The 20938-nt window shown below is 48.2% G+C and overlaps 1 protein-coding gene across 1 annotated transcript in view; it reads left to right on the top strand.

The window, feature by feature from the left end:
* Positions 1 to 20626, top strand: part of ADGRA2 (adhesion G protein-coupled receptor A2) — a 150407-nt gene extending 129781 nt beyond the window's left edge. Inside the window, exons 9-19 of the mRNA XM_083184476.1 lie at positions 2418 to 2616; positions 8071 to 8220; positions 8345 to 8506; positions 10518 to 10736; positions 12837 to 13026; positions 13891 to 14099; positions 16080 to 16207; positions 16531 to 16654; positions 17477 to 17622; positions 18319 to 18408; positions 18508 to 20626. Coding sequence (XP_083040602.1) covers positions 2418 to 2616; positions 8071 to 8220; positions 8345 to 8506; positions 10518 to 10736; positions 12837 to 13026; positions 13891 to 14099; positions 16080 to 16207; positions 16531 to 16654; positions 17477 to 17622; positions 18319 to 18408; positions 18508 to 19723 — 2833 coding nt within the window. The 3' untranslated portion in view covers positions 19724 to 20626. The remainder of the gene's footprint in view (positions 1 to 2417; positions 2617 to 8070; positions 8221 to 8344; positions 8507 to 10517; positions 10737 to 12836; positions 13027 to 13890; positions 14100 to 16079; positions 16208 to 16530; positions 16655 to 17476; positions 17623 to 18318; positions 18409 to 18507) is intronic.
* Positions 20627 to 20938: the final 312 nt, after the last annotated feature.

Below are 20938 nucleotides of genomic sequence, written 5' to 3'. Positions count from 1 at the left end.
AGCAGCCAGTTCTCTGAAACTGTCTGCTGTATGGGGGCGGCCATTTTGTGATGGTCCGTGTTTCATATCAGAATGAAGCCAGGATGGGAGCCGGGACCAGCGCAGCGAATACAGGTAAGTATGCGGGGGGCACAAGCATAACACTTTAATCTAAGGGTCCGATTCAGACCTATTCGCACAGATCCGAATTCGACTCTGTTCCCAATGGTGGGGGGGGGGGGGGGATCTGCTCATTCACATGTGAAAACCCCTGGAGCAAATGCCTTTGGCGAGTTACACAGTTGCCGGGGCGTTCGCTACATGGTGGGCAGGCAGGGGGTGGTCGCAGGGTACTGCCCACAAAAATGGTGGGTGTGCCCATGGAAACACTGGTCGTACTGGGCCATTTTTAGATGGCAAGCGACCATGGAATTATATTTTTCCCCCATGCGGCCGCATGTGAGCGGATGTGTAAGCATACACATTCGCTCGCTTGATAGTGCGGGGATTCGGGCAGCGGGGGTGCCTGCATTCGGTGGGCCAGCAAATATATGCAGCCTAGTGAGCAGGTCTGAATTGGGCCCCTAAGACAGACCTCTTACCACTGTTATGCCACCCTGCCATGTATTTACTTTAAGGGAAAAGAAAATCAGTGCTTCAAATCCTGCAACAAAAATGCTAAATAACCACTGATTAGCACATAAACCCCAGTATCTCAGCTCTGATGCTTCCACACGGATGTGAGAGAACAGGAACACAGGGACACATGACATACTATGGGGTGCACATACACAGAAAGCAGTAGTAGCTACTGTGATTAACATAATTCCTCCTGGGCCGTATTCATGGGGGAGATAAACCACCCTGCAAACTAGAACACGCACTCAGATTCGCCCTTGTTGCTCATTTACATATCATGCATACATCACACAATCCTGTTTTTGCTCATTTGGTGTTTTGTCCAGGTCACACTTACAAACAGATCACTATGTGAATGCCCTGTACCTTGGTACCTCATCCCTAGATATATTACACCTTTCTAAAATTGCTCAGGGTCTTAACTAGTTCTATCAGTGTGGAGTTTGTATATTCTCCCTGTGCTTGTGTGGGTTTCCGCCTGGTACTCTGGTTTTCTCCCATTATCCCAAGGTATGTACATGTATAAGTGTCTTCCACTGGGACGGGGACTGATGTAAATGGGGAACTGTTCACAGTAAAAGCACAGTGGGATATGTACAGTATGCGCTATATAACAAACTGTAAATACGGTACTCTTTACCTAGAAGGGCGCCCATCGCGACCATCACGACCATCGAATGCACTAAAAATGCGATGCCCGCGATGGCCGCGATTTCCCATAGGGACCAATGTTAAAAATGAGATTGGACCTGATTTTAGTGTTCAATGCCTCAATGCCCGCGATTTTTACATAGGAAACAATGTTAAATGGGCCACAGAGCCCTAATAGTCACCGTGAACTCTGAAATGGCCCCCACAATTGTTAACGCCACCCCACGATCAACGTGAACCCGAAGCGTGGCGAGCGCAGCGAGCCCGCGAGGGGCGGCGGTACGCGTCCTCCGACCTTTTCATGCCCTACTATCCACGTTGGCGTGGAGTTGAGAATAGAATAGTGTGGCGAGCGCAGCGAGCCACCGAGGCCCAAAGCGTGGCGAGCGCAGCGAGCCCCGCGAGGGGACGCGGATACCTTCACAGTTATACGCGTCCCCTCGCGGGCTTCACAGGTGTCCGTGGCGAAAAGCGGACACCTGTGAAGCCCGCGAGGGGACGCGTTTACCTGTGAAGGTATCCGCGTCCCCTCGCGGGGCTCGCTGCGCTCGCCACGCTTCGGGCCACGGTGGCTCGCCACACTATTCTATTCTGTGGGGTGGCGTTAGCAATTGTGGGGGCCATTTCAGAGTTCACGGTGACTATTAGGGCTCTGTGGCCCATTTAACATTGATTCCTATGGCCAAATCGCGGGCATTGAGGCATTTAACATTAAAATCGCGGTCATCGCGGGCACCCGTTTTTAATGTACCCGCGATTTACCCGCGATGCCCGCGATTTTTTACCCCCGACGCCCGCGATTCCAATCGCGGGCGCCCTTCTAGGTAAAGAGTACCGTAAATACTAATAAAAACATCACATGTGATGTATCAAACCTTCTAAAAAGTGGATCATTTACCCAAAGTAACCAATCAGCTTCTAATTGCCATGTAATGGGAGGTTCAAGATAAATGGTAGCTAGAAGCCATAAGGGCCATATTCTCCAGTGTTTAGAAAGATTTACATCTTCCCCAGACATAAGGTGTAACGGTCGTTGTTACTAACCCCAATCGTTTTGTCATTGGTGCGAAGCTTGCCATAGGTATATCTGCTGTTACTATTATACATTCCGCACAGCTAGATTGACCCTGTATATTATATGTTTGCAGGTGGCCGCGCACATTGGCTGGTATTACCTCCTATCAGCCCTGCTTGCAGTATCCCTTCACATCCATGGCACTGAATGGCATTGGGCAGGAGAAAAAAGCTTCTCGCCGATGTGATCGATCAGGACATTGGGAGGAAGGCGACTATGCCAACTGCCTGTACACCAATGATATCACCAGGGTGCTCTTCACCTTTGTGCTGGTGAGCAAAACCAGCTGCTTGTATCTCATGATATATCACAGTATAAATATAATGCAGTCTGATATGATATGAACTCTGACCTTACAGTCCTATCCCAGCTACTACAGTAGGATGCTCTGCCCTGACTGCTGTATGGCCGGTTAGTCTCTGTTAGCTATAAATTACATGGGCCTTAGTCAGCAGCAGGTTTATTAAGTTCGGTGAAGTGATAAAGTGGCTTGTACTTTATCATCCGCCAATCAGCTCCTCACTGGTAAGTTACAGGCAGGGTTTGAAAAATTATTGTTAGGAGCTGATTGCCCGGTGATAAAGTACTAGCCATCACTTCAGTATCGAGGGAGAATAGAATGCGTGGCGAGCACAGCGTGGCGAGCGCAGTGAGCCCGCAAGGGGCTTTGTTGCGCTCACCATGCTGTCTGGGTCCGGCCAGTCGGGATAATGACTGTCGGGATCCCGACTGTCAGACCCCTATACCACACCAAACAAATTACCTAGTTAAAGCTTTTCAACCCAGTAATTTTCTGAATGACCTGGATTTTTCTTTGGTGTGAAAGGGTCAACCCGGGTCTTAAATTCTGGGTCACCGACCCTGCTCTTTACCAGGGTTGGCCACCTGGGATTTAAGACCTGGGTTATTCAGCAAATTGCAAATGAAAAGCTTTGACCCGGTAATTTGCTTTTGGTGTGAATTGGGGTCATACTGCACCTGGCAAGATGACCCGGTACTCAAAAATGCCGGGTAATTGCCGGGGCGCAGGTGTGAAAGGAGTTAGGTCAGACTTACTTGGCCTTGCATTCACAGATCGATGGTCACCGCAGTTTTAGCAACTGAAAATGCAGGAAAGATGTTATATGCATCTCCTGTATTTGCATTGCTAAGGATCGCATGTGCTAAGCTGCTGGAAACAGCTTGGCATATACAATCCATACTGGATCCGGCCCTGTGTACTTAAATAGATTGTTAACTTGTAAGAAAATTAGATCCAGATCATCCATAAAGCAGCCAAAGCTGGTGCCTCATCTGATTGGGAGCCCCAGAGACAGGAGACTGTTGAGCAGTTATATCTCACTAGGTGATTCATCGCGCCCTACGGGCGCTCTTCACACCGGCGTAAGGGGCTACGCCCCTTAATTAGTGAACATTTGTATTGTGAGAAATATGGTTAGAATTGTATGAAAGATGCCCTGTATTGCAGCTTCTGGCAGTGGGTGAGGGTCCAGCGTGGCAGCACAGGAGTACCGGACGGTGGCCCTGAGTCAGTGTCTCCTCCTACTGGGTGGGAGTTCAGGTGCATGAGAGCAGGAGGCTGGGCTATGAGGCATGATAGGGGTATGTGGGCAACACAGCGTCAGCGATTACCCAGTGGTGGAAGTTACGGTTCAGGAGAGCAGGAAGCTGGGTAGTGATAGGGGTGTGTGGGCATACGGGGGACTAAAGAGGGTGGTGGACACTGTGCAGCTTCTGCCAGTGGGTGAGGGTCCAGCGTGGCAGCACAGAAATACAGGAGTCAGTGTCTCCTCCAACTGGGTGGGAGTTAGGGTGCATGAGAGCAGGAGGCTGGGCGGTAAAGCATGATAGGGGAATGTGGGCAACACAGGGTGAGCGGGTCTCCACTGGCGGAAGTTACGGGGCAGGAGAACAGGAGGCAGGGCAGTGTCCTCCCACATTGATGGCAAAAGTATTCAACATCGGCCATAAACCATCGATTATTTGAAAATCATTGATGGTCGATGGGCATCCCTAGAACTGGAGGAGGGTGGGGGACAGTATGCAGCTCCCAGCAGTGGGTGAGCGTCTCCTCGCACTGGGAAGAGTGAGCGTGCATGAGAGCAGGAGGCTGTATAATAGTGGTATGTGGGCAAGACATTGATAAAAGTTGTGGCGCTGGTGCAGAGGGCAGTGGGGAAACCTGCAGTGCGGCAGCCAGGGCCGGATTTCCCACCTAGGGGCGGTACCTGCTTGTGGTGGTACAGGATCCCCCATTGTCACGGGGGTACGTGAAATGCGGGAGCGGGGGCCGCGGTGGTCCGCTGGGGGGTGGAATTGCCGGAAGGGGGTCTGGGGGGTCTGCAAATTGCGGGAGGGTGGGTGGTGTGTGGGGATCCGCAGTTAGCGGGAGGGGGCGGGGGTCCGCAAATCGTGGGCGGGGGTGCGGGGGGGCTTGAATCGTGGGAAGGGGGGTCCGCAAATTGCGGGAGGGGGGTTGTCGGGGTTAGTGAATTGCGGGAGGGGGGGTTGCGGAGGTCCGTGAATTGCGGGAGGGGCGCGTGGGGTGCCGTGAGTCAAGGGGGGGTGGTGCGGGGGTCCGTGAATCACGGGAGGGGTCATGAATCGCAGGAGGCGGGGGTCGTGGGGGGGCTGCGAATCGCAGGAGGGGGGGTGTGGGGGGTTGCCGTGAATTGCATGAGGGGGGCGTGAATCAAGGGAGGGTGGGCGCAGGGGGGTGGTGCAGGGGTCCGTGAATCGCGGGAGGGGGCATGAATCGCGGGAGGGGGGGTCGTGGGGGGTTCCGAATCGCAGGAAGGGGGGTATGGGGGGGTGCCGTGAATTGCGTGAGGGGGGCATGAATCGCGGGAGGGGGGGTCCCCGAATGTGTGAATTACGGGGCTGTCGCAAATCGCGAGAGGTGCCGAGGGGGCCCGCAAATCGCGGGAGGGGGGCGCTACGGGGGGTTTCGTGAATCGCGGGAGGGGGGGTCGTGGGGGGTTGCGAATCGCAGGAAGGGGGGTGTGGGGGGTGCCATGAATTGCGTGAGGGGGGCATGAATCGCGGGAGGTGGGGTCCCCGAATGTGTGAATTAGGGGGCGGTCGCAAATCGCGAGAAGTGCCGAGGGTGCCCGCAAATCGCGGGAGGGGGGGCGCTACGGGGGGTTCCGTGAATCGCGGGAGGGGGCGGCGCGAATTGCGGGAGGGGGGTCGCAAATCACAGTAGGGGGGGGTGCCGTGAATCGCGGGAGGGGGGGTCGCGGGGGGCCCTTTTAATGCCGGGAGGGGGGGTCGCAGGGGTCCCGCGAATCGCGGGAGGGGAGGATGCAGGGGTCCTGTGAATCGCGGGAGGGGGCTCGCGGGAGGGAGGGGTCGCTGGGGTCCCGCGATTTGCGGGAGGGTCGCAGGGGTCCCGCGTTTCGCGGGAGGGAGTGGTCGCGGAGGTCCAGCGAATCGCGGGAGGGGGTGGTCGGGTCTGGGACGGATATTAGACAGCACTTACATCGACAGCCATTACATCGACACCATTAGTTCGACAGCTCAATAGGTCGACATGGTTTTAGGTCGACATACCATTAGGTCGACATGTCATTGTGTCGACAGCTCATTAGGTCGACAGCTCATTAGGTCGACATGTTTTTAGGTCGACACTGCCATTAGGTCGACAGAGTCTATGTCGACAGTCAAAAGGTCGACATGGGTTTTTTCACTGTTTTTTGGCCGAAATGTCGACACAGTCGACATGGACACAGTTTGAAGTGTACCGCAGCCGCTCGCTATGCTTCGGGCACGGTGCCTCGCTGCGCTCGGTACACTATTTTATTCTCCCACCACGCCCTAGTGGATAGTAGGGCATGAAATACCGCCTGTCGGCACATGTCGGCTCAATAAACAGTGAAAAAACCCATGTCGACCTTTTGACTGTCGACATAGACACTGTCGACCTAAAAACATGTCGACCTAATGAGCTGTCGACCTAATGAGCTGTTGACATATTGACATGTCGACATATTGACATGTCGACCTAATGGTATGTCGACCTAAAACCATGTCGACCTATTGAGGTGTCGAACTAATGGTGTCGATGTAATGGCTGTCGATGTAATGGCTGTCGATGTAAGTGCTGTCTAACAATAGTCCAGATACCGGGGTGGTCGCGGGGGTCCCGCGAATCGCGGGAGGGGGGTCGCGGGGGTCCCGCGAATCGCGGGAGGGGGGGTTCGCGGGGGTCCCGCGAATCACGGGAGGGGGGGTCGCGGGGGTCCCGCGACTTGCGGGAGGGTGGAAAGCGGGGGTCCCGCGAATCGCGGGAGGGGGGGGTGCGGGGTCCTGCGAATGGCGGGAGGGGGGGTCACGGGGGTTCCGCAAATCGCGGGAGGGGGGGTCGCGGGGGTCCCGCGAATCGCGGGAGGGGGGTCGCGGGGGTCCCGCGATTCGCGGGAGGGGGGGGTCGCGGGGGTCCCGCGATTCGCGGGAGGGGGGGTCAGGGGGGGTCCCGCGAATCGCGGGAGGGGGGTCGCGGGGGGTCCCGCAAATCGCGGGAGGGGGGGGTCGCGGGGGGTCCCGCGAATCGCGGGAGGGGGGTCGCGGGGGTCCTGGCAGAGGGTAGGGATGTGCAGGAGTAATGGTGGATGGTGGCTGTGGAGTAATGGTTGATGGTGGGCGTGTACTGTAGCCCTGGCTGGGCGGGGGGAGGTGATGTCAAGGGGGTGGAACGTCAGACACATGAAAGTGAAACTGTCCTACACAGGAATGTTCTCCACAGGGGTTGAGTGACAGATCTGGCTAAATATATAAGAGATGGTTACTGGTCTGTTCAGGCTAGAAAATAGAGGTAAGAAAGACTGACCATATGATGACCCCTATCAGGGGAAAGTAAATGGTAGGGTCCAGATACAGCACCAGATCTGTGGCAAACTATAGTGATGAGCCAGTTCTGAGAAAGAGACTGGATTCTGCATCAGCTCTGATTATACCAACTTTCCCAGCTCTCCGCAGTGAGAGGGGAACGTTATAAAATGTATGTGATTGTATTGAGACATTCCATAGTGTTTTAGTCCAGATCTGGGAACATGGTGAAAGTTATTAAATGCTAGAAGCTTATAAATCTCTACTATCCTGTAATAAGAAATGTACGCACAGTGGATTACATAAGGCAAATGCCAGATGAGGCCCACAGACCTTTATCTGCAAACGTTACCTTCTGAGTTTGCTCAGAGCAACTCATTAAACTAAGGGATATATTTATCACAGCTGGGAGAAATATATAAGTGACCAACCAACAGATCATAACTGTAATTTTTCAAACACAGCTTGTAACATGGCAGTTAGGATGGGGCCACACATAGAGGCCATGCAGGTTCAGCGGGACTCGCTTGGACAGAAGGAGCCTGCACAAAGGCTCCTATGCAGCCGCACACACAAACATGACGGGGCTGCAACCGCCGGGTCCAACCGCAGCATGGGATGACTGGATTTCAAGGCGAACACATACATTTGAATGTATTTGTTCACAGAGTATGGCTGTGCCGGACTGTGAAGTCCGGTCAGCAGTGGCTCTGCAAGATCCGGCCACCATGTGGTGTGTTACCATGGTGTGTTACCCCACACAGTCTCCTTCCGGCCAAGCGGGTCCCACTATTTCATATGGTTAAAACTTGTATTTTTAAAGTTCATCTGAGAACTTAGTCATTTGCACAGTAAATAATATTTTCAATGCCTATATAACATATTACTTTGTTCTTTAGATGCCAATCAATGCATCAAATGTGCTAACGCTGGCGCACCAGCTGCGGATGTACACCGCGGAGGCGGCCAACTTCTCTGACATGATGGACGTTATATATGTGGCTCAAATGATGGAAAAATTTGTTGCTTTGGATGACCACGTAAAAGATGTAAGTTTGGTCCTGCTTTGACATAACCTTTAAATGAGACACTGCTAAATGTCACAAGTGCCCTAGTTCCTGCAGTATCTGGAATAATAAGCAATTTGTACTGAGGATGCTCCTTTCTTTGCAGCTTGCAGACATAATGATTGAGATGGCCAGTAATATGATGATGGTTGACGACCATATCTTGTGGATGGCCCAGGTGGAAGATAAAGCCTGCAGCAGCATTGTCCAAACAGTGGAGAAGATTGCAGGCCTGACGCTTAGCAGCAACTCTCAAGACCTTTCTGTGGTATGAGCTATTGAAGAGCAGCATTTGCTGTGAATGGGATTCTGTCATCATTAGCAGCTCTAGTGATAACCGGGCACAAAGACCATGACATGATCAATAAGCTAATTATAATACCTGCTAATTGTTTAATTTAAAATAGTGGGACAGATAAGCTTTAAGGGGAAGTTTGGTTGGAAGGGGGGCAGGACCTGTAGGCTGTTATGCTTGTCGCTAGGCACAGTGTGTTGGGAACCGTGAACGGGAGATAAGGCGTGAGCCCGCAGCCGGGACCGCCGGTTAGGACGGCCACAGCGAAACCTACACTAACTCTGTTGAGTCCCCCGGGTAGATGGAATGCCCCTGCAGAGAGCTAGGCTTCGCCTGTAGCTGCCGCGTCCGAAGGAGCTGGTTAAGCCGGCTCCGACCCCGATGCAGCCAGGTGTTAAGAGGTGACAAAGGGCAAGCGATCACCAGGGGGTAGCACAAGAGGACAAACTAGCTACCGGACCTAGCTGGAAAAGGACCCCTGACTGACCGGCACCAGGCCAAGGACGGGATAGTGCGACCCAGTCGCAGAGACAATGAGGACGGGGAACACCGAATGGATACACAAGGAAAACTAGCTTCCCCAAAGCAGGGTACAGATGGAAAAACGGGGACTCCCCTGCCTAAGGAAACTAAGGGTGCAAGAAGGAAGACACAGGAGGGAAACGGATAAAACAGACACAAGGGAGGTCCCACGGAGGGACTGAGGTCACGGCGGACCCAATTCCAAGAATAAAGAACAACCAGGCTCCGAAGGAGCATTTACGTGGCCCACCAAGGAATGGAAGATGTGGAACCAATGCAGCCTCCTGCCAGGGATGAGATGGAGTGACCACTGGAAACAGGATACTGGAAGCAGACAGAATATCCAGGAATCCGACGCTGGAACAAGCAGGCGGATATCAGGACTGGGGCAGACTGACAAGCAGCAACACCAGGGACCGGATACATAAGCTGGGAGCTATAACCGGCGCCATATTGCCAGCGTTCACCCCTTAAAAGGGGTGACGCCGCCAATCAATGGCCGCCGTCCAGACCAGCCCCCTAATTATTAATTAATAATTTTCAGGTGGCCGAGCGGAGATATTCCTTCCTCGGCGTCCCCTGTTGCCGGGCAACCGCTGAGCGGCTGCAGGGGCACGCCGAGGACGCGCTTCCCCGGCGAGCGGAAGTGACCTCGCGCCGCCGGGCGGAAGCGCACAGTGACTGCTCGGCGGTGCTGGGCGGAAGTGCTCTGTGCACCGCCCGAGCACCGTCCCCCGGCCGCCGGGCATCCCGCGGCCTGACATAGGCGTTGGCAAAGAACAAATAACAATATATACCAAATACTGGGGCAGATGTATTCACCCTTAACAAGAGATAAATGCGAGGGTGATAAGGAGAGATAAATGTCCAGCCAATCAGCTCCTTACTGACTTTTTTCAAACACAGGCTGTAACATGGCAGTTGGCAGGTGATTGGCTGGACGTTTATCTCTCCTTATCACCCTTGCATTTATCTCTTGTTAAGGCTTAATACATCTGCCCCAATGTCACTTAAACCCTATAGGGTAAGTTTACTAAGGTGGGAGTTCTATTGAAGATAGACCAATCAGATTCTATCTATTATCTTCTAGAAGGTCCAAAATAAATAAGAAGTAGAATCTGACTGGTTGCTAGGGGCAACATCCCATCTTCAATAGAACTCCCATCTTAGTAAATTTACCCCTATGGGCACCACTTATATCTCAGTGAGAGACACCGTAATGGGGTTTGTTATTAGCACTAAGGAATATGTGAGCTTTGGTTTATTAAAGAACGTTTGTACTATTTATATCATCACAGCATGGTTTCCCAATGTATTTTTTTGTACTCAGTATATGCTCCTATCCATATACTCATCTCTCCTGTCATCTGGTATAATCTTTATACTTAATTCCAAAATATTACTATTTTTGCACCTTTTTTACATGTGTAGGCATCATTATTTTCCTTCTGTAATCTGGCAGAGCACCCGGAACATTGCACTGGAGGCTTTTCTCATCAAGCCCAACAGCTTTGTTGGTCTAGGCTGCACAGCCTTCCAGAGGAGAGAGGGGGGGCGAGGTGGCCACAAGCAGGAGAGAGACAGGAAGGAGCAAGACATCAGCACGCCCACTGATCAGCGGCTAAAGTTCCGCTGCACCACGGGACAAACCAACGTTTCCTTGGCCAACTTTCATGTCAAGGTACCGACTTAAAATGCTTAGATAAGTGATTCCACATATTAAATGTAATGTATTTTACTGAGCCTCCTTGTAGCAAATAGACTGGGTTACTCATTTAGGAAAACGGGTTTATTTAGGATGGCCAATCCCAGGATGTTTTTTTTTTTTTCAATTCAGGGATTCGGGATTCAAAAACGGTCAATCCCGGCATCCCCGAATTGACTTGGCAGTGGCATGGGCAAGCAGCAGCAGGACTCGGTGGTGCACTCCATCCTCCTCCTGTCCCTGAGTCCTCATCTCTCCTCCCCTCCCCCAGTCCTTACCTTTTTCACCCCAAGTCCGTAACACAAGTCGCTTGTGTGCTCCTCTGCTCCACTTTCGGTGGATGTTGATGGGCTGGAGTTTGTAGCAGACAGTCCACATTTACATTTCCGTGGTGTGGGTGGGAGGGTGCGTCTATGTGGTCAGGTATGCAGCGTGACCTCTTATTACACGATGCTCACAGACAAACAGCCAAGGCAGGGAAGACCAGACAGCTGCTGATCCATCTACTGCGGGTGCTCAGCGCAGCCCGTCATTAACAGCGTATGCGCTGACTAATCCCGAAATCCCAAAAAATGAAGCTTCAAATCCCAGCGATTATAGGTCAAAATCCAGGGATCCTGCCGATCTCGATCCTGGGATTGACCATCCTTGGTACGTTATTTTGATTGCTGTGCAATATGATCATTTAAAGGATATAAAGGGGTGAAATAGGCACATTTACTAGGGAGTTCCCACAAGGAGTCGTGGGCGCAATGTCCATTTCTCCCCACAACAATACTGATCAGGTTTTGTCACAGTGTTTTTATGGGACACATTTTACACCTTCTAGATGCACTTTCACTATTTATATAAATAAACCATTGACCCATTCAGCAAATTCATGTTCATTAGCAAAAATATACTGGTAGGTTAATTGGCTCCCAAGGAATTAACCCTAGAATGTCTGTGTGTGTGTGTGTGTGTGTGTACATGGGGTAGGGAACATACAGTAGATTGTAAGCTCCACTGGGCCAGGGGCTGATGTGAATGTTCAAATATTCTCTGTAAAGCGCTGGGGAATATGTGTGCACTATCTAAGAAACTGTTAATAAATAAATAAATTAGTAGTTCACATATAAATAGTATTTTAGGAGAAAATAAGGGGAGAGATATGTTTTACTTAATGGGACTTTCAAGCAATGTTTGACTGCTTCCACACTGTACAGATGGAACTGCTGTTGTTGCCGCCGGCGTGCCAGACACTCATATCTGGCAGCAGGCGTGGAATGGGACATGTGAGCATCAGAGACCCACGCACACCAGAGTCGCCGGCGAGCAACGGCAAAGATGAGCGCAGCTCCTACTGTATATTCATAGGAATACACTTACTAAAGAAAGATGTTGGTTGATTGATTGAAAATTGATACAAATCTATCTCAACCGATGTTGGGTTCTAGGAACTGATATACACATTTGTTATTAGATGATTTTTATATTCATTTATACCGTGTGTATTAGCCTTGACAGAACAACATTGAATTGTACCAATTTTTTTGATCTATCAAAATGAACCTTTAGTAAATATACCCCATAGACAAAACCAAGAACCTGCAGAGTTCCGTGCTGACTGCAATTCCATGGATTGTTTCAAGGGTCAAGAGATTTCTGTGCATCTATGATATCTTAAGGCAGACAAGTAGGACCCCTTGCAAGCATATAGGGGTCTATTTGCTAATCACTGGAGAGTGCTAAAGTACCAGCTAGCAACTGCCATGTTACAGGCTGTGATTGAACAATGACAGTTAGTATCTGGTAGGTTGGTACTTTATCTCTCTTCTAGGCTTAGCACATACACCTCATATTCTCAGTCTGCTGTTGCCTGTATTTGTAGACGATCCTTACAGAAAAGAAATCCCACTTCTGGGACAGTTATCACTCTGTCACAGTGTCACATGATGCTGTCCAGGTGCTGTTCCGTAATGTCTGTATATAGTGATAGAGGACAGGCTAATGTGTTACATAGAATACTAGTAATGGATTACATTTTCATCAGTAATTGTCTTTTTTTACCTCATATTTTTGTTTTCCCCCTTCCAGAACAGCCTTGCCTTGGCCTCTGTCCACCTTCCTCAAAGCCTATTTGCTTCTTCCTCTTCTCAAACCTGCAAACTACAAGTCCTGGCCTTCAGGAATGGAAAGCTGTTCAGGAGTGTTGGAAACTCCTCTCGCCTGGCAGAAGATGGAAAAAGACGCAGTGTCTCTACTCCTGTCATATATGTTGGAACGCGTAAGGAAATCGGACTTTAATGTGCTAATAAAATGAAAAGGAACATTGTGCTCTCTGGTGCTTTCACCATGCTTTGAAGTCAAAAGGAAGGATAAAATCCTTGAAAGTATCAAGTGATTTTTTTGAAGTGATTTCCTTTTTATAGAGTGTACAGTTACTGCTGCTCCTTCAATTTATAGTGTCTTCATTTAGAGCAAGCGGTTTAATTGTGCAGCTGGAGCTTAAATCTTTGGCGCCACATTAATACTGAAGTGGCCAAATTGGAACTGAACAGTTGCTCCAGCTGAAAGGAGTTGTATAAGTATAACGTTCAGGGAACACAGTTCAGTTGTTAAAACCCTGCAGATTAGTGTGCACCTGTTGCTCACACACGTTGCAGGAGGCAGCCATTTTGTTGCCTCATCCAGAGCCAACATGAGAGCAGAATGGGACCCAATATGTAGGAATGATAAGGCCACGCCATGTTGGGAATCTGTAGACGCTGCCACTCATCTGCTATTTGGAAAGAACAGTCCCTGGTACCCGTCCTCTCATTGTTCCTGGTCTCAGAGAATATTTGTGATGCTGCAGCCTAGCAATTCCATCTGAAATGTCATTATCATGATCACTTTCTTAGCCATTGTTTCACCTGGGACCAGTGTTGCTAACGCACTGAGGTACATAACCAACATTCCTGTTGTAAATAGACAGGCTTTATTCTAATGATTATGTTCAGCCCACAAAATGGCTGCCTCAACTGTGTCCACCACAGGTGTACTTTAAAGCATGTGTACGATTGATATGCTCAGTGTCCTTTAAACATAGAAAAGCATTCAGAGCAGAAAATTGCCTTATTGATCCCAGGTTTTTTTTTTTGTTTGCCAGGAGGTTGTGGCATTAGTAACCTCAGTGATCCAGTCACTGTAACATTCCGACATCTGGTGAAAGGCTCCAACCCACTCCCTGCACATTGGAACTTCAAAGCCCTAGAGGGGTATGGAGGCTGGAGTTCGGAGGGCTGCCATCTTCTGTCAGAGGAGCCAAATATAACCAGCATGCAGTGCTGGCAGCTCAGCAATTTCGCCATCCTGACGGTAAGTAAGGGGGCTCCTTTTATTTTTCCTTTATAGCTTTAAGTATATTCATTTTATATTCAGTTTAATTACAAAAAAAATCAAATAATGAATTGATCTTTATTCTTTCACTTTATTGCAATGGATCTCCCTGTGACTCATGTCCCTTTGTTTTTTAAAGGAATCTTTCATGTACTAGATGTACTGTCATGTATTTTACTATTTGGGAGAGGGGCATGGACAGAGATATATGTATGGTCCTGTGTACACTGTGTGTGTTGAAGGCCTTCCTTCACCCATGATAGATAATCTGCTGCTTTAGAGAGCATTTGTTGCCAGGGCCGCCATTAGGGGGGTGCTCTGGGTACAGCTGTCCTGGGCCCGGCTGACTGGAAATCAGTCCTGGACCCAAAATTCCTAGAAGTGCAGCTGCTATAGGGCCCGGAGCTGAAGGGGGCTCACTTTGCCTGTCGCAGTAGAATGTGCCTTCTACATTTTTCACCATTGGGTGGTACATAGGGGCACTTCCAACGTTTGCTATGGGGCTGCAAATATTTAGTTACACCACTGGTTGAGAGAGAGAGAGAGAGAGAGAGAGAGAGAGAGAGAGAGAGAGAGAGAGAGAGAGAGATGGAAACATTGATACTTGAAGTAGCAGGAGAAAAATGACTAGAGTCTAGAACTTTGGAACTCTCTTCCTGGAGAAGTGGTGTTGGCAGACACTATAAATACGTTTAAAATAAGGTTGGATAAACATTTATTGGATAAAAACATCCATGGGTATGAATAAGTAACATAATCTGTCTTTAAAATATCAGAACATACTATACAACAAGGGATAAGCTACTATAAACATAGGTTGAACTAGATGGACCCAAGTCTTCAGCCTCACCGACTATGTAACTATGGGCCTTATTCTGGTTGGTGCGGTTCTGTCCGCGTGCGGTCGGTCCGCCGATGTTTGGTGTTTGCGCATAAGCAGAGGCATATCTGCGCATGTGCGAACGGCATGCACATCCAAATACCGCATGAATTTTCTACACTCCGAACAGGGGGAGGAGAGGGGCATGAAGGGCTGTTGTGGCTCATTACCATATGTGTACGCCCAGAGTTTCATGAGCGTTCCCATGAACATATGGTAATGCGGCCGTGACGCACGTGTGGGGGGCGGACATATGACATAGCCGGATGTCAGCTGCCCGCCCATATCCCTGCTTTTGCACGGAGAAATGCCAGAGTGGTCTGGAGCACTCGGTGCTGCCTGACCACTCGGTCCTGCATTTGATGGTCTGCGACCATCGAATGATGGGGGAGGTTCCCAGAGATGGAGGCGGTGTACACACGAGTAATCCACTCGTGCTCCGTGCGGTCAGCTGCTTACCGAATTCGGACGCAGTGAGCGGTCCGTACGGAAGGCGGGGCTCAGGACGCTCGGTCCTGTCCGCATATACGCATCCGACCGCACAGACCAGAATAAGGCCCTATGTAACAGTCATTTTCAAACTTTTTACCTTGTGGCACACTAATTAAGATTTTAAAATTGCCAAGGCACACACTGAGGTCCCCACATCGCAAAACACATTGGCCCCCATATAAAAAACAATCACACTGGTCCCCACAGGTAACAAAAATAAAATTCATTGGACCTTTACATGAAAAGAAGAGTCCAGTAAATAACTGTTGAACTGGTGGTGGCTGTAAAATGGGTTGGGCATCTCTAGATCTGGGGGCACACTTAAGAACAGCTCAAGGCACACCAGTGTGCCACGGCACAGTGGTTGAAAAACACTGGTCTAGAAAGAGTCTAGATGAAATTATTGTATACTGATTGACCTTTTGGGAACTTTTCCTACTATATGTGAATCTGCCATCTATCTAATTCTAAAAGTATCTCAACATTTCCTTGCTGTTATTGGCCAGGGAAATGTTTCTTACAAATGTTAATTTATTACAAAGAAACCTTAATTGTCCTTTTGACACTGGCTGTATTTTTCCTATCAGGAGTTGAACACTTTCCCACAATCCATGCAGAATGGCACAGAGGTCCTCCACCCGGTCATCTACACCTGTACAGCGATTCTTCTGTTGTGCCTCTTCACCACCATTATAACATACATCGTCAATCACAGGTAAGGGTGCCACTTGGCAGAAAGATAGAGTGCCAAATGCCCACACTTGTATTTATATTGAAATACCAGTTACCAGCCCATCAAAATTACGGAACAGCATGACTGTATTGTGGTTGTGTGCGCCTGAAATGAGCAACACTTCTATTGTTCCATTGGGCGCCATCTAGAGGCTGACAGTGCACAAAGCACTTGAATTTCCCCCATAGATGTTAGGAACTGCGTTACATTTTTACGATATATTTTATGATAGGCTCTGGCGTTATGATGTACTGTATGAATTATTGCTGAGTGGGCTCATACTTACCGCTCATTTTCTTACCCAGCTCCATTCAGATCTCCCGGAAGGGCTGGCACATGCTGCTTAATGTCTGCTTCCACATTGCCATGACATCAGCCGTGTTTGCAGGAGGAATTAATCTCGATGGATACCTCATTGTGTGCCAAGCTGTAAGTGTCTGACCGGTAATATAATACTCTATAAAATGTTATATTTAAAGATCAAGGTTCATTTGACATTAATTAGCATTTCTTGGCTTCACATCTCAACGCTATATAATATACATAACACACCTGGAGTGTCCATGCTTCTTATGTCCATCAGGCTTTTCTTCACTCCAGGATACTTCCTTACATGTTGTCAGTGCTAGTGTATTGTGTTATACTGCACACAGCTGTATTACCCAGATAGTAGCGCATAGACCCTGGGGCATGTATGGGAGTGAGACATAGAAAGATCCCCATATGTTGGGAGGCAGTTTTCCTTCCCCAGAAAAATATGAATATTACAGTAGTAAGTCAGTGATTCTTTTCTAGAACACGGCTAGCCAACGCCATCTCTCAAGAAATAGCAACAGTTCATTTATAAGTAAATAAAACTTATATTGAGCTACTTATACTGCAACTGAAAGCCATAGGATTCTCTGTGCTCAACAACTAGGCGCCAGCAGGGTTTACTGATTTAACGCCTCCTCAGTGATGTCATCATGTCACATTACAGTCTCTGCCTTTATTGGGCGATGAGGCAGCATTGTGTTTGTGTGATGTGATGGAGTGTCAAATAGCTCATACATAGTATAAACCACATCTACAGCTTCCCTGGACTCAGTAGCTGGGCCAACCATTCAATCTGCCAACAAAATAATACAATGTGACACGGACCATTGACCATCTTGATGCCTTTAATTAAAATAATTTGCTCTTTGGAGTCCTTCTGCTTCTGTTACTGTCCATGCTGCATATATCTCACCTGATTCATGTGTTACTTCTCAGGTCAGCATCATTTTGCATTATTCTTCCTTATCTACCCTTCTCTGGATGGGTCTGAAGGCCAGAGTTATCTACAAGGAGTTGACCCACAAGCCTCAACCACAGCAGGAAGGAGAACCTGTTCAACCTCCTCATAGACCTATGCTCAGGTATTCAGGGGAGCTGATGAGGTCAAGCGTGTTTCCTACACATCTAATATTGACTTTTTCATTATCTGTCCATCACCTGGTGATTTCTGTACCTTATTTACCGATTTTTTTTACTTTTAACTGCAGTGCATATACAACTAATGTCAAATAAATGAAATAGATGAGAACATTAGCTGTGGTGAAACAATTATCTAATAGTAAATAAATGTGTAGGTCAGTGATGGCTAACCTTGACACTCCAGAGGTTGTTGAACTACACATCCCAGCATGCCCTGCATCAGTTTTGGCATGGCCAAATAGCAAAACTGTAGCAGGGCATGCTGGGATGTGTAGTTTAGCAACAGCTGGAGTGTCAAGGTTAGCCATCACTGGTGTAGGTTCTCAAAACAAAAATACAAGAAAACGGAAATAATAGAAAATCTATTGACAAAAGAGCACATCCATACCAAGATGGTGCTGTGAGCAGAAGTTGGGTGGATAGGTGGCGTGGCTCGCAAAGTACATAGATAATTGGGAAGAGAAGGAGCATATTCATTGCCATCCCTTGCATTAGCTCAGACTGGTGGTCTTTGGTTTTCACCCTACATGATAATGGAACCATGCTGATCCTCCATGTTGCACCTTGGTAGAAAAGTAACCCTGTTAATATCTGCAATCTGTCTATACAACCTGACATTGTTGCTCTATGATTTACAGGTTTTACCTAATAGCCGGAGGAATTCCTCTAATCATCTGTGGGATCACTGCAGCTGTGAACATCAACAACCACAGGGACAACAGCCCTTAGTAAGTGTTCTCTAGCTGATTAATGATTTCCTTAGTGTCAGACATTGTATATAAAATATTAGTCTTCTAATATCCACTAACTTATGTCCTTTCCCACAGCTGCTGCTTGGTATGGAGGCCAAGTCTTGGTGCTTTCTACGTTCCAGCTGGTCTTATTCTACTTGTCACTTGGATATATCTCCTGTGCGCAGGGATAAATTTGAAGCGTCAGCCAACAGAGCAAAAGGACGTTGCAGAGGCTAACGAAGTTCCACAGCCACAAGGTGGAATAAATCTCCTGAGTGATTCAACTTCGATATCAGTCACCATTAACTCAGCTGCCCCAGCAGATGTGGATATGGTTTACTCCCTGAGAGTGCAGTTCTGGTCTCTCGTCATTGTCCATATTTTGTACATTGTCCTCTGGATTTTTGGGGCCTTTGCTGTGTCACAAAAATGGTATTTAACTGTTATCTTCAGCTGTCTTTATGGAATAACAGCAGTGGCACTTGGGCTGTTCATCTTTATTCACCATTGTGTACGACGTCAAGATGTCCAACGTTCTTGGTTTGCTTGTTGCCCATCTTACACGGAGGACTTGCCAACTCAGGCATATGTGCACACCAGTTCTCCTGTAGACGACTCACCTCAGGTCTACATTGGGTGTAACCCTGAGGTGGAGAACTCAGGAAAATCATCATCATCACCCAGCAGCAGCAGTAACTCTAATACTGGACCTTGCAAAATCACTAATCTGCAGGTGGCCCAGAACCAGGCAGAGAGCGGCCCACCGAAGCCACCAAGCTGTGAAGAGAGTGAGCCTGCCAACAACAAATATGTGACTGTCCCAAGTCGGTACATGAACAACTTGCACGGTCGCAGAAACCATAAAAGCAGAACTAAGCAGTACCGGGAAGGGAAGCACCACAGATTAAAGGTGCTGAGGGGTCCTTCCTCCGACCTGCCCTCCAGTGAAAGTGGTAGTGTCCACAACAGCCACTCAGAAAGCTATCATAGCAAGAATAGCCCTTTGAACAATGGCAGGACAGGGGTAGCAACTAGGGAGCCCGAGGGGGCACTGACCCATTCTGATGGGAGTGACAGTAGTGTGCACCAGACACAGGACTTTGACAGAGCGCAGAGGAAAAGTGCCAGTCGGGACAATCTTAAGCAAGCCAACAGCATGGAAAGGGAGACCAAGCGTAGATCCTATCCGCTGAACACAGGCAACCAGAATGGTGTAATAAAGGGTAGCAAATATGACATCAATCTGGCGACTGCGGAGAGTGCCACAGCTATGAAGACAGGCCTCTGGAAGAGTGAAACTACTGTGTAGTTTTCAGGGTAACTAAATACAGCATGTGCCTTAGCCTTCATGGATTATAATGACCAAGATGCCAGCACATGGCAGGAGAAAGTGTTCTCCCCACCCAGATTTTCCGATCACAGATTGGTTGGCATAAAAGGCTGGAACCTAGATAAACTCCGGGAATATGAGTGCTAAAGCGTGTTCTGTGTTCTGACTCATGGTTATGCATACACATCTGTTTGAAGCATGAGGATTGCAGAATCGCGCTTTGTACAAGGATTAGTGTTATGAAAAGTTTGTCTCTTGAGATAGCCAATACTTTCTTATACAAGGAAGGTCAAAAGTATGTAGACGCTCCGTGGATTGATTTGTCATGTGATTCCTAACACGGACAGTACCTCCAGGCTGCTTTAGCATTGTGTACAAAAGTTCCTGTGTCATCGATAAAACATGTGAGAGGAGTCTAGGCCCTGTAGCATCCCGATGACCCGAACGAAAGTCCTATCACTAGATAGGCGTCAGCTGGAAGAGCCAGCTTAAATCAAGTGACCGAACACATCTCCACTGGTCTTATTTTGTCAGAAATGTGCCTTATAAGCTTCTCTCTTTTTTTCTCGTTAAGCACTTTTTAAAAAAAAAAGGAATTTCTATTTCAAGGCGTCCTTATATATAGCGCCTGCCATTCCACTCGTCATCGCAGCTCTCTGTAGAATTTCCACCATTCCTAGAACAAATGTTGTACTCGATCTATGTCATTCCTGATTATATCAATGATAAGTACATTTCTATTTCTGTCACTTTGGAATGCAGCCTTCTGATGGCATCTAAAGTGCTGAACCAGTGCCTAAATAGTCAAATGTAAGGACTCGAGGTAGACAATCAAAAGTATATAGACATTATTATTGTCTGCTGCAATTACCAAAAAAAAGACTACTCTGTTACCTAAATTGTTTGGAAAGCATTTGGGTAATTACAGTACATATGTCGTTGTTTTTATATTCTGACAATTGCAGCAGATCAGGAAAATTACTTCTGCATGTTCTTTGTGTAAACCATTATTTTCAGAGGGAAATGTTTATTTTTCAAATACAGAAATATATTATATATATATATATATATATTGTACAGACAGTTCAGGGCCGCTTTTGAAGACCTGTGTAAATTTCGATATCAGTATTAATCGGTGTGTCAACACATGACAATGCAAACTTTTGTAATTCTTATAAAATGAGAAAGTAATGT

The sequence above is a fragment of the Crinia signifera genome, chromosome 4 (genome assembly GCF_055691185.1).
Source record: "Crinia signifera chromosome 4, ASM5569118v1, whole genome shotgun sequence".
Classification (NCBI taxonomy): domain Eukaryota; kingdom Metazoa; phylum Chordata; class Amphibia; order Anura; family Myobatrachidae; genus Crinia; species Crinia signifera.
This window is presented reverse-complemented; position numbering and strand designations above follow the sequence as displayed.